The 17141-nt window shown below is 38.8% G+C and overlaps 1 protein-coding gene across 1 annotated transcript; it reads right to left on the bottom strand.

Annotated features, from left to right (window-relative positions):
- Positions 1-1394: 1394 nt before the first annotated feature.
- On the bottom strand, positions 1395-3215 carry LOC127646406 (transcription factor HES-1-like). Its single transcript, XM_052130021.1, has 4 exons — positions 2868-3215; positions 2650-2745; positions 2454-2541; positions 1395-2223 (listed from the first exon to the last, which is right to left on the bottom strand). The coding sequence occupies exons 1-4, from the start codon at positions 2973-2975 to the stop codon at positions 1703-1705; spliced, it is 813 nt and encodes a 270-aa protein (XP_051985981.1). The 5' UTR covers positions 2976-3215; the 3' UTR covers positions 1395-1702.
- Between the last annotated feature and the right edge of the window lie 13926 nt (positions 3216-17141).

Below are 17141 nucleotides of genomic sequence, written 5' to 3'. Positions count from 1 at the left end.
CATGAAAGTAATCCATGAAACTCCATTGGTTAAATACCTATCTTTAGAAGCGATATGGTAAGTGTGGGTGAGAAACAGATGATGTCCTTTTTTTACCATCAATACCCACTTTCACATTCTTCTTTTGTTATTGACAATTCACATTATTTGTGCACATCACCACCTTCTGTGCAGGGAGGAGAATTTTATTGTAAAAAGGACTTAAATATTGATCTCACCCACAACTGTCATATCACTTCTGAAGACATGGATTATTGTGGATTTTTTAACTGCCTTTATGTGATTTGATGGTTCCCATTCACTTGCATTGTGAAGACCTACAGAGCTGAGATATTCTTTTTGAAATCTTTTTGTTGGGTTCATCAGAAGAAAGAAAGTCATACACATATGAAAGGGCATGAGGGTGAGTAAATGATGAGATAATTTCCATTTTTGAGTGAACTATCCCTTTAAGCACTCTTAGACTCGGTAACGTCTTTGTTCACTAACAAAAAAATAAAGAAATAGTTAAACGGTTAACATGAAATTAAAATACAAGGAACGTAACCAGAAATTGCCAAACAAGCATTGACTTTCAAACGTTACCAGCCCCATCGCGCTGTGACTAAGTAGGTGTAGTTCATGCTAAGATTGCTAGATGGCGCTAAATGGTCGTGAAATGGAATCTTATGCCGCCGTCCCTCCTGTTAACTTTGTAGCTGAAGCCCAACGCTTTACATTCTGCTTCAGGTTCTTCCTGGCAGTTTCTTTCACACAGAAAGCACCTACAGACTCTCGAACCATATAATAGTGATGTTTTTACTATTTATTTGAAACTCAATGTGATAAAAAAGCTGTATTTACATCTCGCAGTTGGCCTGTATTCTAACCTTCCACTGCATTGCATTCTGCAACACTGGGCCAATTCGTCATAAATAATAACTAAATGTTTATTGAAAAAGGTCAAGCTTTTTACTAGCTTTTTACTTTTTTTTAAATACAACCCATTGTACTTTATCAGATGTTTCAGAGAAAATATGCTTAGCCTATAATAATTAGTTGCCATATTATTTAACTCTTGAATTCTACAGTGTCAGCAAATGCACCCTTAAAAATAGACAGGAGCTATCCCCATCAATCTAAAAGCTGTATCACAAGTTGTACTATGACTATGATTTTAGGGAAAACATGCTTGATTAAACATCAGTCTTATTGCAATATCCCTTCGTCTTCCTGGATTCATGCTTTAAAATGTCTGAAAGAAACAAGTTCCTTTCCAGACTAATAATTTGGCTTGCAATATGGACCGAGTGAGTTCTTATTTCAAGGTTCGAAAGGATGACCTTATTGTTACATTTTCAACTTTGAAAAAAAAAAAAAAAAATGTTAGAATAACCACTGAAGCACACTTCTTTTTTTTATTATTATTATTTATTCATCTTCCAAAATGAAGACACTGGAAAGCGCATTCAACATATCTTTGGCATCACAACGTTAGAAAAGATACCGCAAATATAAAAATGCAATGAACGGAATCCAACAATACAAAACTTATTTCAATATGAACTTCTCTCCCTTTTGAGCTATACAAATATAGTGCATCATCTTTTAAAACACATTTTATATATATAAAAAAAGGTACGCTGAACAAAGAAAACAAGTGTCGTTAGTCTTAAGAGTTTGTAATATTTTTTCTTTTTTTTTTCTCTTCTGACATTAAAGTCTACCAAGGCCTCCAAACGGAATCTGATGTGACGGACTGTGCGCCAGGAGACACGGCCACTGGAACCGGGGTGCTGGAATTGTTGGCGTACACTGGAATAACAGGGCCGTTCGGAGCAAATGCAGCATTGGGGATCAAAAAGGCGAACTGTCCGTCAGTTGCTGGAACAAGCTGGAAACCTCCGTATACTTTAGTTGCGTCAGAAGTCAGGTTGGAGGAAGACCCGCTTTTGCAGGGGACTCCGCTTAGGGGCATCACATTGGCTTGTTGAGCCGCGCTTGGGATCTGAACCATGGACTGGTTAAAGGTTGGATGAGGATGCCCGGCAGGTATCTGGTGCTGTGTTGGATAGTTCATTGCGTTGATTTGTGTCATGCAGCTGGCTAAGTGACCCAGCAGCCGGGTCCTGACCTCGGTGTTAACCCCTTCGCAGGTGGAGAGGAACCGGGTCACTTCGTTCATGCACTCGCTGAATCCAGCTCTGTATTTCCCAAGAACGGTGGGATCCGAGTTAAGGGCAGCTGTTGAGAAATTTAAGAAATACATTAGTTCCGATACTCTAGAATCCCTGAACATGCATGAAAATACTTTCAATGGGATTGATACTAGTTAATTTGCAGCACTGACGAAACATGTATTTACTCATGATTAAATTGTCTTTTAATAGAGAAACACGAGGTAAAACCCCGCGAAATCCGCAAACATCTGGAAGTTCTCATCCGAGATTATCCATTAGAGTAGGGGGATTTACCAGTCATTTGGGCACGCTGCATGTTTCTAAGATGTTTCACTGTCATCTCCAGGATGTCCGCCTTCTCAAGTTTCGAGTGTCTGGAGCTCTGTGTGAAAATAGCGTTTGAATTAGATAGGAGGCAATGTGAGGAAATGCATCAATATTTAACCCAGATGTTATGTTAGGACTCTAATGCTGGACTTTCAGTACTTACATCTTTTTTGAGAGCATCCAAGATTAACGTTTTCAGCTGCCCCAAGCTTTCGTTGATTCTGGCTCTTCTTCTTTTCTCCATAATGGGTTTAGAAGACTAAAAAGCAAATGAAACATGCGTTAATTTGCATTCCGCGTCCAATTATTTAAAAGGAAATATGCCTTGCAGTACGCTTAGTTGAGAATGTATGACAGGTACAGTTTAATGTCAATACAAACCTTTCTGTGTTCTGAAGCCGTTTTGGGTTTATCAGGTGTAGTATTCATGCTTGCCGGAGTCGCGGCCACCGGAGAAGAGGAGTTTTTTTCCATGATATCGGCAGGCATGTTAACTTGGAATTATCCTCAAAACTGTTGAGAAAAAAAGGAAGAAATCCTCCCCTGTAGTATCTTCTACTGGAGTAAACGCTGTTAAGTGTACGCAGATACAGTTCCAGATATGAATGGATATCCGTACGAAGTGTCCCGAGTTCAACTGTTGCGGCAATGATGTCACAGTCTCTGGTTTCACTGTTTGCCAGCGGTCTTAGCAACTGCCTGTCTCGGCGTCGTGTTGGTCTTATTTATATCTCCGACTGCACGCGAACGGCTCGTGTGAAACTTCCCAAACTTTCTTTCCCACAGTAACTTTCTACCAATCAGCGTGAGGGACACGCGGCCCGAGGGGAGGATGGCTCGTGGTCGGCGCCCCTCCATTGGTTGTTTAGCGTTTGAGCGGGTGGCCAATGGCGCACGCCCGGTTTAGGGCACAACCGGGACTGCTTTCAATCATCCGTTTACATATTAACACTTAAGAGCCAGTCTCCGGAAAGCAACAGCAAACTTTGTAGACTAATTATTATTAAATACATCCACCGAAATAAGTTAACTATAAATATGTGCATTCCCTCATTACAGAAAGTATGCTGTGCACAGAAAGCGTTGTTTATTATTAAATTATTTGAGAAAAACAAAAACAAAGGTAGTTCAAATATAGGCTAATTTAATTCGGTTTGGCACTTTTTACAGTACAGAAAGCAATATATCAATTCCATTATGTTTAATGATAAGTACATTTTTGAAAAAAGTTTTGAATGTGGAGAACGTTTTATAAAATCTGAATGAACAGTGAATAAACATTTAATATGGAAGATGAATGTGCATATGTTACACTTGAGGTCCAACTTGTTTTATTTTCTTAAGTTAAAAGCGGTGTATTTCTTTAAGCGCGTCGCTGCTGTTGGCATTTTGACATCTGTCGGCTCGCAAGCGCTATTGTGAATATGGAGCACGTGCCAGGATGTTTTATTAACGCAGTGGTTGAGGTTTGGCTGGCGGGCTAGGGGTGGCGGTGGTGGTTTACATTAGAGGGAAGGTAAATAGCAGCTGCTGTTCTAAAAGCCTGGGAAAACCACGCCCACTGAGAGCTAGATCGGGCTTATCGGAATGCGAGTCAGTGTGAAGATATTTCAGACTGAGAGCGCGCATGGCACGGATAGTGTCCTTGACTGTGTCTGTGACAGACGCGGCTCTTATTTAGGTCATGTTTTATGATCCAAAGATGAGTTCGTAAACAAACGCCACACAAAATTAATTAGTGTATATTTGTTTTACTCCTCTGCCTTTACTACTTCTTACCTTTATTTATATAACAAAAAGTCCGATACTTAAAATACATTTTGACTGAATCCTTGCACAGTTCGCATAGTTTTAGTTGAGTGGTGATGAGAAGATAAAAGTAAACAAGGAAATATAGAATGTGCAAATGTAGTTTAGAACACTGCCATAAACTAACATTCTGTCGGCTGTTAACGGTCTGTCATAATCCACTAACAGTTCAGACTCTGGTTGGAGTAAGTGCTGTGGGTTGCCAGACCACTGATATGCACATTTACAGGGGTGAAAGTCTCCAGCTGCTGCATACCCAGCGACACGTGGCGCGCAAGCGGCGGGGGAAGGCGCTGCTCCTGTCGGCTTTAGCGCGCGTCTGCGGGACAGAGCGCGGGGGGTTCGCCAGCAGTTCACGAGCGTGATACATCATAATGGCAGGCTGCTGAACAGTCTGGGTTGTTACATTTGTGTGTGATTTCTAATCAGATTTCCGTCGTTTTTGCTATAAGAATGTCATTATTGATAACACTTTACATACAATGTTCGTGTTAAACACATTGCAAGGTATTTGCTATAGCCTACGTCTTTAATATATGATGCCCAAACGACTCAATGTCCTATGTGTTTACACTGCGACACTGATTCATCGCTGTTTCTCACATTTGTAAAGGGCTCGCAAAACAAATGTATTGATGTCGGGCAGACAAAGACCGGTAGATTTAGAAACCTTTCGTATCCGCATGACTAACTTTCTCATGCTTATGTTGCATTAGGGATCTAGAGGGTGCATTGAATTACAGGCAGGTTTGTCCCTCCCTTTACCCCCCTGAGCACCTGTGTGTTTTCCTGCAGTGTTACCTTTAGTGAGATCATGCTTTTATTATGGGAGAAATAGGCTCATAGTTTGTGTGTGTGTAAAAATCACTGATTTACTGAATTAACTGATGCTTGTATCAATAAAAACAGCATACTTTTAATTGAAAGTTAATTATGACTATGTGAATAGTCCTTACGTATTTAGTTTTATTGGCAATTTTATTATCATCACTAATTATAGTTAATGCAACACTTTAATTTACTTAGTTTCAATTGCATATAGCTCCATTTGGTTGGCTCAGATCACTTGGTTTTTTGTCACTGCTTCGCCTCTCTATCTCTCTCTATCTCTCTTACTCACGTAAGCACATACGCACACTCACACTTCCCTTTGCAACCCCCTTCTTACCCAACTCCACCCCACTCCTCCGAATCATATCTTTATCGAGGTCTCTCAACCATGGCTGTCCACACACAGCAATAATGCAATCAGGGCCAAAAGTACGTGAGAAAGTGGGAGATAGCATGCTCCCAAACAAGCTGGGCTGCAATCACAGAGCCAGTGTAAAGTTCATATGTAAGCCACTGATGAATGCCAGCTGGCAAAAGCAAGTTGCTGTTGACGGCTTATAGGACTCTCTTTAAAAAAGGTCGGGCAGCCAGCAATTATGGTGTCAGAGTGTCAACCTCACTTAAAGAGCTGTCATTCACTTTGATGGCTTATTGTAATATATTATTGGACATAAATTGAGAGATATTAACAAAAAGTTGTTGAATTCTGGACTAAAAGTAAGTGTCTTTGGTCTATTCGTATGTTGACTTGATGTGCAAAAATGTGAAAGGGTGTCAAAGTTTCCTCCAGTACCAAGACCAGTACCAAGACCGTTCAAGTACAGAGTACAAGATAAAGAAACGAGAGGTGGGAGAGATGAGGGAGGGGAGAAAGAGTTGCTTTGGAGACCCTCCAGCAGTCTTCCCACGGAGCAGACGCAGCAGCGCCCGCCTCCCCTCATCAGAGCGAGTGGAGGAACATTGCCACCACATACTCACAAACAGCAGCAGAGCTCTGAACAGCACAGCCTGGAAGGCCTGAGGGGATCCAAGGCAGGGGCGTGATAAAGCGTTGATTCATAGTGTACTTCACACACATGCACACACCTACATGAAAATTCCCTTAGACAAAAACACACCTTCGTACACACATACGGATCACTCGGGTCACCATCAGCCTTGCAGACATTAGCGTTCTGTGTTTTGTATTTTGCAGGAGCTGGGGAGTTTTTCAAACTGATGCCCAGCGCAGTGGTGATTCAAGCCTTTCCGGGCTCGTTTTGGATGCTGTTGCTGCTTTTGTGGCAAGGGAGAAGCGTGTGCCTTGGGGGGGATCTTTAGTAAAGCTTAGCCAAGTTCTCTCTCTAGCGCTCTCCCATGGAGCAGTGTACCAGGGGCTGTGTGTTGTGTGGAGGAGGTAGTAGAGACTGGGTCATGGGTCACTACGTGAGTATGAGTATCTGGCTGCCAGGCTCAACTGGTTTGGGCGGTGAGTGAATTAACAAGCCTGGGGCGCTCTTGCTAATGACAAGCCTTCCAATAGAGACAATAAACTTTCTGGCTCAGATACATGCATGAATACTCTTTTCAGAATGCTTTATTATGCATTAATGCACCATTTAATGCTCAGTATATGTTGTGTAATTTAATTAAGTCTTTCAGTTGGGACTGTCTCGGTTAGACCGCAAACCTATTTAGTATTTTTACAGTTTGAAAGCATTCTTTTCAAGTTTAAGATAAGCTGATAGCTGTCTTTCACTCACTGGTGATAGTATCTACTAAACCCTTGAGATAAAGAAATATTCTCCACACAATGGCCGGGCAATTGGTTTTTGTTTACGAAAAAGATCTTGATCTTGCCGCAATTGAATTAAAGGTGAAGGAACCTGCCTGTTTTCTTTTCAGGAAATCCTATTGTTTACTGTAGATAAACTATTGAAGAAATGGGCCTACTTCAGTTGTTAGCAATTCCTTGAATAATGATCTTTAACAGGCATTTGAAAAGTGTAAATAAACAGCAGAATTGATGAAAACTCATCTTTACCTTCACCTGAGACTGGTTGATTTTACATATCAAAACCTTAATAACGATTTTGAAACAAGGCCTAATTTTAATATCGGGAGGGTTTTTGGAAAATGTATTTATTTATGTAACATATCTATATCACTGTAAAATCAATTGGTTGACCTTAAATTCTTTAAACCAATCAGTTTGCGTGCTTTTTTAAATACAATTTAAAAAATATAATTATTTTTTCTAAATACAATTATTATTTAATTACTTATTTTTATACACACTTCATAATCATATTTAATCAAACTACACAATGATGACTCTAAGACTTTATAGATATTACAGTTTCAATTTCTATTAATGCGTGATCTTCTGTTAAGCTGGTTTGAAAAAAGTGTGTTGTGAAAGGCGATATACAAATCAAAATGACTTGACTTAAGTAAACTTACCTATTTGGCTCAAGTAAACTAACCTTGTTTTGTTTTTTTAATTACTTAAATTGAGTTATAGCACGTCTAAAAGAGTAAAAGGGTAATTATGACGTGAATCTCATTTAGCCATATGGCACATCAGTACATCTCATCAATACATCTTAGTGTGGTTTAAAAGAATGGTTTAAATTTCACCAGAGTTAACACTAATAAACCTAATGGTGACTTAACACAAATCACAACTATCAACCAGCTACAATAAAAAAAAAAAAAAAAAAATAGTCATACAAATTAAAACTATATACATTTTTGAAAAGTAATTATTTTCTACAAACGTTCCTCTTGCTTTGACCAAACAAACAAAACTTAATCAAGTGCAAGTGCTTATGGGTATTCCACACAGATGTTATTTTGTACTTGATCATTTTGAGTAAGTAGTACTCAAAATCAAAGTTTAAAAATGTAAATATTTAAATTATGATTTAAAAATTTGACATATCAAATACTGTTTAATAAGGACCACTTAAATGTTTTTATTATTTTTTTTTTTTATTAATGACAACTTTTGGGTTTAGAGAGAAATTGTAGCTTAATTAAAACTAGTAAGAATAGTAAAAAAAATAATAATATGCTTGAGTGGAGTAAAACTATTAGTATATACAGTATATAATAATGTCATATCACCTTACTGGAGATTGTCTGTGTGTGTGTGTGTGTGTGTGTGTGTGTGTGTGTGTATATATATATACCATACATATTACATCTCCAAAAGTCTCAATGTATTACTGAATTAACTTTAATAGTAATAATACAGTATTCACCCATATAGTGAATCTTTTCTCTTATTCTGTAAAATTCAGTTATAGCTAGCAATATGTCATTAAAAGGAGTAGAAGCTTGTCAAGACTTCTGTAATTTCTACATTGCTCTAATAAGGTAAAAGTATTTTTCATAATCTTTGCTTTCTCAATTTACAGTTTGGCTTTTACCCTTCAAATTGCAACAATGCTTCTAGGCAATTGTATTGTGTGCATTGATTGAATCTGCATAATTTAGTTATTCCTGTTTAAGCCTTACTTGGCTTCTGTGTTTAAACCTTCTGTCCATATATCATTTGTGAAGCAGATTTTGAAAATTTGCAAGGGCCACAGTTGCACCTCCACCTCAAGCAAAGTCAGGTCCCTAGATTGCAAACCCCTGGTTCATGAGCTTTGCTCTTGCAGAAGATTGTAGTTTGATCAACCCTTCCCTCCACCTCCATTCAGCCCAGCCACCTCCCCTCACTTCACCACCTTTCCCGTGGGAGTTTGCAAAGCCAGGATAACCTTGAGACCTCCGCTGGGTCTCTGCCAGGAACATTAAAGAGCTCTACCCCCTCCGATCTTGCCCACCCAGTGCACTTCTACCCCATTTCCAACATTATATGCTTTTTGTCTAGTTTTACCTTGTCTTGCCCACTTTTTTTAAACGTTTCCTTTTGTAACGTGACTGAAACATCTCTCTCTTTCTCCCTTTCATGCACAAACACACACTCTCACACAAAATGCAGCCACACGCTTTCTTTCTCTCTCTCTCTATCAAGTCTTGGACAAAAAGGGGGTAAAAAAAGCACCATTCACATGATCTCCTGTGCAGTGCACTATTATCTGTAAATTGTCTAGCTGCCAATTTCAATTTTGCCGCCCTATTATCAGGCCTTGAAATAAACGCCTCATTTGAAAAGTAGAAATCAAACTGTCTCTTCAGGAGGGATGACTGACGTTGATTGCAAACTAACTATTTGGTGCTAGGCTGCACTTTGTGTGGCTTTTGTCTCTCTCTAAATTGTCCTTCAGCTTCTCGGCTGTCATATTCCTTTAGTACTGGAGAAGGTCAAGTGTCACTGTCTGAAAGTTCTGAGAAACTGAAAATGACTCTGCCTCCAACACAACAGCAACAGTTCTCTGCCCCGTTCTTGTCACCGCAAGTTTACATATTTGTTGGTTTCTTATTTATTTTTTTTTAAAAGGTGTTACATTTTTAATAAACGCACTAAGTGCACAACAATTTAAAGCTGACATGCATTATTTTGTGCCGCTAGAATTATCAAACGGAATTGCAAATTTTTTTTTTTTGAGGTTTCCCAGACATTCCATTTTATTTTAGCTCTCAAAGTAGATTTTGTAAATGCCATTTAAAAATAAAATAAAATACAAAAAGTTCTGCAATCATAACTGATTCAGCATTGATCGATGTTTATACACTGGCAAGGATACAAAGTCTTTCAAAATATCACCCTTTTGTCTCTAGCCAGCAGCCACTCACGAGTTCCCATGACATCATATGCCGCCTTTGAGTTCCTGGCCTGTTGCTCATTGTAGCCTAGGCTATTCATTGCGACCTGTACAGAAGCACTCACACACACATGACCTCATCGCTGGCACATTCTTCCCAGGTTTCACCTTGCACCTCCCAATCACATTCCCTTTTCCCTCTGGCCGTATTAACACTGAATCTGGCCTCTTAGTCTCACTCCCATTCAGGTTCCATTGTCTCCCCTTGGAAAAAGTGGCTAGCTTAGCCCTGTTGGAGAATCAACTTTCACCCTCAGAATTTACAGTCTCATTGCCAGTATAGACTGATGCCTGCAAGCTTAGAATTGGTTTCAATTGTAGTTTCACTCATAAGAGGGATTAGCTCTAGACTGATCTGATTTACAAGCCTACAGATGATAAAAAATTACTGTATTGTATAAACTCTAATTTTAATGTGTGAATGAATTTATGTAATAGTTGAAATTATTTATTATCACGATATGTTTCGAAAACAAGGAACCTGACTGGGCAGTTTTATGCAAAATAATCCAAAACATAATTGTATTTTTTTGTATAATTTTTTTAAAATTTTTATCCCCTTTTCTCCCCAATTTGAAATGCCCAATTCCCACTACTTAGTGTGTCGTCATGGTGGCACAGTTACTCACCTCAATCTGGGTGGCGGAGGACAAGTCTCAGTTGCCTCCGCTTCTGAGACAGTCAATCCATGCATCTTATCACGTGGCTCATTGTGCATGACACTGTGGAGACTCTCCATGTGGAGGTTCATGCTACACTCCGCAATTCATGCACAATGCACAACCTTCACGCCACATTGAGAGTGAGAACCACTAATCACGACCACAAGGAGGTTACCTCATGTGACTCCACCCTCCCAAGCAACCGGGCTAATTTGGTTGCTTAGGAGACCTGGCTGGAGTCACTCAACACACCCTGGATTCAAACTTGTGACTCCAGGGGTGGTAGTCAGCGTCAATACTCGCTAAGCTACCCAAATCCCCAAAACATAATTTTAATGAATATTCAAGGCATCAGACTTCCCTACATCACTGGCAGTTTCCTAGTTTACACTTAACGCGGGTTATGGCAAGACTACGAGATGGCAAAATTATATTAAATCATACGAGTGGGCTTGTACAAAATGGTATGACTTTTACACACATAGAGAAAATAAACGAACCAACGAACCTTGTTATAATGATTCTTCCTAAATTTAACCCCATACCCAAACCCTAAACCTAAACATGATTTTGAAAGGTATAATAAGTATAGAGGTATAAAATAAGTAGCCCACCACAGAAGAAAACAATGAGTTTCTAATGAGACGAGGAAAGCATATTGCAGGTTAGTGACATACATCAGTCATTTGTATTGCATTAATAAATATGGAATGAGTAACCAAATTTGTTCACAGATGTTTATTTCATAACCTTGTATGACACTGCATCCTACTGCGTGGACATAGTGTTTTGGCTTTGCTCTATGCAATGCATAATTTAAATTCATTTAAACCAACTGATCTCATTTCAGAAAAATCTGGGCTGTCAGTAAAGGGTTAAAAGTTTGACATACTGAGTCGTAACAAAACAACATGGTGCCGATCACTGAGGAGTTTGTCTTTGGGAGAATCGCCAGCAAAAATACATCTGGCAAGAAACCTAATTAAGCTTTTACTTTGAAACGTTTTGAGTCAAAAGATTAGAGTCTCTGGTTTCATCTGATTTGCAATTTTTTTTAATGTATCGCAAAACGGCACACTGCTAAACATAATTTACTCTATAGTGTACAAGTGTATAGTGTAGCGCTAGGTTTTAGTAGAAATCCTACTGTATATTTTCTGTTCATTGTCACATTGAGAAAAAAAAAAACATTTGCATTGAGGATCTTTATATGGAGTTAGGATGAATATAAGGTGCATTTTGAACTGTTCTGAGACCAATACAGATAGACAGCACACTGGAGCTAAAGGTATTCACTAAATAAGAAGCAAGGGAGCAAGAGAGCATCCTATTGAGTTCCTATGCAGCTAAGTGCATTCACTCCTAAAATCCAACCAAAAGTTCAGTTTCAGGCTGCAGGCTGAATTGGACCACTCAACATGTTTAGCAGACATTGGACAATGGGCATCAGTACATAGAGTAGATTCAGAATTTGTAAGATATATCTTTATGTTAACATGATTGGCAGTGATTGGAGGATACTGGCAATAACTTTGAATTAGGATTACTTATACTAATTTCTGATTGGTAAATTGCTTCATCACTGGCTATCACTTGTTTGTTTGAGAGTGCAAAGAGAGGACATTGAGATTGTGTTGCCAAAGTAGAAAAAACATTGTAACATAAAAGTAAAATAATTTTTATTTGTATAGTTTTTATTTGTTCTTTTCCCAATACACATTATTTGAAAGCAACTTTAAAGAAAATCAGCTCTAATGTCTGTAACGTCTCAAAAACTTGATTACCCAACACTCCAGGAAACATAATAAACAATATATATATATATATATATATATATATATATATATATATATATACACACTCACCTAAAGGGTAATTAGGAACACCATACTAATACTGTGTTTGACCCCCTTTCGCCTTCAGAACTGCCTTAATTCTACCTGGCATTGATTCAACAAGGTGCTGAAAGCATTCTTTAGAAATGTTGGCCCATATTGATAGGATAGCATCTTGCAGTTGATGGAGATTTGTGGGATGCACATCCAGGGCACGCAGCTCCCGTTCCACCACATCCCAAAGATGCTCTATTGGGTTGAGATCTGGTGACTGTGGGGGCCATTTTAGTACAGTGAACTCATTGTCATGTTCAAGAAACCAATTTTAAATGATTCGAGCTTTGTGACATGGTGCATTATCCTGCTGGAAGTAGCCATCAGAGGATGGGTACATGGTGGCCATAAAGGGATGGACATGGTCAGAAACAATGCTCAGGTAGGCCGTGGCATTTAAACGATGCCCAATTGGCACTAAGGGGCCTAAAGTGTGCCAAGAAAACATCCCCCACACCATTACACCACCACCACCAGCCTGCACAGTGGTAACAAGGCATGATGGATCCATGTTCTCATTCTGTTTACGCCAAATTCTGACTCTACCATCTGAATGTCTCAACAGAAATCGAGACTCATCAGACCAGGCAACATTTTTCCAGTCTTCAACTGTCCAATTTTGGTGAGCTCTTGCAAATTGTAGCCTCTTTTTCCTATTTGTAGTGGAGATGAGTGGTACCCGGTGGGGTCTTCTGCTGTTGTAGCCCATCCGCCTCAAGGTTGTGCGTGTTGTGGCTTCACAAATGCTTTGCTGCATACCTCGGTTGTAACGAGTGGTTATTTCAGGCAAAGTTGCTCTTCTATCAGCTTGAATCAATCGGCCCATTCTCCTCTGACCTCTAGCATCAACAAGGCATTTTCACCCACAGGACTGCCGCATACTGGATGTTTTTCCCTTTTCACACCATTCTTTGTAAACCCTAGAAATGGTTGTGCATGAAAATCCCAGTAACTGAGCAGATTGTGAAATACTCAGACCGGCCCGTCTGGCACCAACAACCATGCCACGCTCAAAATTGCTTAAATCACCTTTCTTTCCCATTCTGACATTCAGTTTGGAGTTCAGGAGATTGTCTTGACCAGGACCACACCCCTAAATGCATTGAAGCAACTGCCATGTGATTGGTTGATTAGATAATTGCATTAATGAGAAATTGAACAGGTGTTCCTAATAATCCTTTAGGTGAGTGTATATATATATATATATATATATATATATATGAGACTTTGAATAGCTTGTATTATTTCAAATTTCACAACTTAGTTCCGCTGTCCAAATATATGGACATACATTTTTAGGAAAAATATTTGCTCTAGATTTCTTTAAATTTTTTTGCTTGTTTATTAGATTCTATTATTTACAAATCAAAGGGGAAATGAAAACTGCACACAGCAGTCACACTCGGGTCTCAGGAGGTTAAAATAAAGTGTTGGATAGGAGGCTAGCAAAAATCTATGCCCTCATTGTATCAATTTATATTCTGTTTGTTGATTGTTTGGTCTCTATGGGAATAAAAGTCCTACTTTTAAGTGCAAACCAAGTCTTAAAGTTTCTCACAATTATGCCATCTTGTACAAATTATTACAAGTTGTTATGAGACTATGTTGTTTACATTACATTATTTGACACTGATGGACTTAATCCCCGAGGTTAGATACCTGTCACTTGTCCTTTCGTTAAAACAAGCACATTGCCGGTGTTATGCGTCACATTCCCTGCCTCATCATTGTCTGTTGTAGCCTACTGATTTGCCCTTAAGAACCCAGTTGTTATTTTCCTGTTGTGTTTGCCAGTGATTCTTTAAATTATCAATTATTCATAATACTGTCTTTCATCATTAGTAAGGTGCTTGCTATTAAGCTAAGCTCTTAAGGTAATTTGAAACAAATTCACCTGCATGTGTTGACCAAAACAAATTCATTATATGATTCACAAAAGTAGATCCACACTTTCAGTGGAGTAAGAGTAGCTATTAGCTATACATTTGATTTTTTTTTCTCTCAAAAACACAGAATCACAGACAGCTAAAACTTATAGGGTCAGCATTAGGTCAAAGGTTCAGTGGGTTGCTTGATGTAACCTCTGCATCCTATGTCCTGGAGCAAGACCTATAACTAGATTAAAGAGCATCTCTGACAGATCAGTCCAGATAACAACATCTGTCAAACTGGGTCCTTCTGTAGATAAGGAGGTGTTCCCTATCTCAAAGACCATCACAAACCCTCCTCCCAGTCATATACAGAACACACCCCTTTCCATACAGGTTGCTACTGGCCAGATTCCTATCTTCCTTAAAAGTTCTCAATTATTTATTTTGGGACACTTGAAGTTGAGCCACCTGAGACTTATTCATGGTTTGCAGGCAGCAAGGAGCCAACTGGACAGTATTTAGTGGCTTATCAAAAAGAGGGCACCACCAAAGCTTTGCATAAATTATACAGAGAAGTTAATGTTCATCTGGGTTTGATTTTTTCCCACACATTGGCCAATTACTCCAGGCTAATCCAGGTCCGATGCAGTCCGACTGTCTCTGGCCAGATTTTGAAGGATCTCTTCATCCCTCCCCCTCTGTTGCTCTCTCTTTCTTCCCTTCCTTCATTTTACTCTTCAGCGAACCCCATTTTTTTCTCCTCCTAAGTAACTTTAATTGTCCTGGGAAAGTCATGGTTGGCCCCCAGGGCACAAAGCTCTGATTTCTAATGAATGTTCCAGTCAGGGGATTATGAGCAGCCATGGGCAGCCATGATGTGAGGGAATGTGACAGAAAGGGCGCAATCCTCCTCTCTGATTTTTGTGTTAGGGTAGAGAACAATATGAAAATATCAAAAACATTGATGTATTTATAACCAACATTTAAACAGTATTTGCATATTTATTTGAATATTTCAGGGATAGTTCACCCCAATATGTGTTTTTTTTTGTTTTGTTTTTAGTTTTCTCATCATTTCCTTATCCATTTCAAACCTTTATGACTTTGGCATGTTTACGAGAGGAGCTTGTTCACATACTTCCACGTGCTTGACACATGAGCAGAACGCTGTACAAACCAGACACAGTATTACCAGTTTGCGGTTTTCACACACAGGTGGGCAATTTTGAAAATGCAGCCACTAGTTAAAATAATTGTCACGGGTTGAGATTTCTGGTACACTTTTAAAATCCACTGTGGTCATTAAAAGGTTCATTATAAACATTAGAAAATAAAATGCAATGTCTTATTGGTGAATAATGACACCACGAATGAGATGGCCTGCACTCACAAAAATTTATATTGACTAAGACCGTAAATTTGGGGCTTTTTCTCACCCAAAGCGATCATATATCTCCAGATGACATGGGTAAAGTGGGTTAAGGGAAAGGAGAAGGCAAGAATCGGCTTTACAATATAAATAGTAGTTTAATCAAGAAATAAACTAAAAACACACAAACATAAACACACAGAGCAGCTGCCTGTAATTGTCTCTCTCAAACCATCGTCACCGGCCGCCTTTATCCCCCATCAGGCTGATTGGCGTGCATAGTTCCAGCCCAGCCCTGCCCTCCTCCACTCTACAACATGGATTAAACCACTCAGATTTTATGGATTACATTTATGCTACCTTTATGTCCTTTTTGGTGCTTAAAAATGTTGGACAACACATTATACATACTTCAAAATATCTTCCTTTATGTTCCATAAAAGAAAGACTGTTAGAGTTTGAGACAGTATGAGTAAATGAAATAATTATAATTTTTTTGGGTAAACTACCCCTTTAAATCTGCATCAGCAAATCCAAATCACTGGATGTCATAGTTTAAATCACTAGCTCCATTTTAGGAATGTTTAAGTAAACAATAAGACTTCAGCTGTAATCGGATGACATCTGGGCAGAGATGTGCTTAATATGACATCAACTGTCCCTGTCAATAAAACATTTAAACCAATTTGCACATTTAGATATTCAACTAAGAATGTTAGACCTTTATAATAAACTTACTGTACTTTTTGTAGTCCACTTAGTTTATATATTGTTTTTACTATTTCTTTGAACAATATGATCTTTAACTGTAATAGTAATTCTGATATAATATTTTATATATATATATATATATATATATATATATATTAAACTATTGTGAAACATCTTACCTAGCTGCACATTATATCCCATTGTATTCAAATCAAAATTAATTTGAATGTTTTTAGGTATTTCAGTGGTTTATAATAATCAACAGTCAAGAAAATTGCAGAGCCACCTACATAGACAAACCCTACATCGACAAACAGGAGCACAGCTCTGTGCTTGTTTGTGTCTGTGTGTGTGTGTGTGTGAGAGAGAGAGAGAGAGAGAGAGAGAGAGAGGGAGAGAGCGAGAGAGAGGAGGCAGAGAGAAAGAGTGGGAAAGGAAGAAATAAGTGGCACAGCCAAGCAGTATGTAATTATGTGTGGGTAGCAGTGTATATGTAAAGTGTAAGCAAGAACAACATGTGTGTGTGTGTGTGTGTGTGTGTGTGTGTGTGTGTGTGTGTGTGTGTGTGTGTGTGTGTGTGTGTGTGTGTGTGTGTGATGTGGTGAAATCGACTTCAAGTTGCCAGTGTAAGTGCCTGCAACATCTGTGATGTGTGTGCAGGCCTGTACTTCATGTTTCTGTTGGTATGTGTGACAGACAACCTGTTCATCTCTCGATGGTCCAAAATGAACACTCGCCAAACACCAAATTCAAGTA

Source organism: Xyrauchen texanus, chromosome 7, assembly GCF_025860055.1.
Source record: "Xyrauchen texanus isolate HMW12.3.18 chromosome 7, RBS_HiC_50CHRs, whole genome shotgun sequence".
NCBI lineage: Eukaryota > Metazoa > Chordata > Actinopteri > Cypriniformes > Catostomidae > Xyrauchen > Xyrauchen texanus.
This window is presented reverse-complemented; position numbering and strand designations above follow the sequence as displayed.

Coding starts and splice junctions, on each gene's coding strand:
- LOC127646406 (XM_052130021.1), bottom strand. CDS start 2,975: ATGCCTGCCGATATCATGGAAAAAAACTCCTCTTCTCCGGTGGCCGCG. Junction 2,746..2,867: donor CGGCTTCAGAACACAGAAAG/GTTTGTATTGAC, acceptor TTTGCTTTTTAG/TCTTCTAAACCCATTATGGA. Junction 2,224..2,453: donor GCAGCGTGCCCAAATGACTG/GTAAATCCCCCT, acceptor ATTTCTCAACAG/CTGCCCTTAACTCGGATCCC.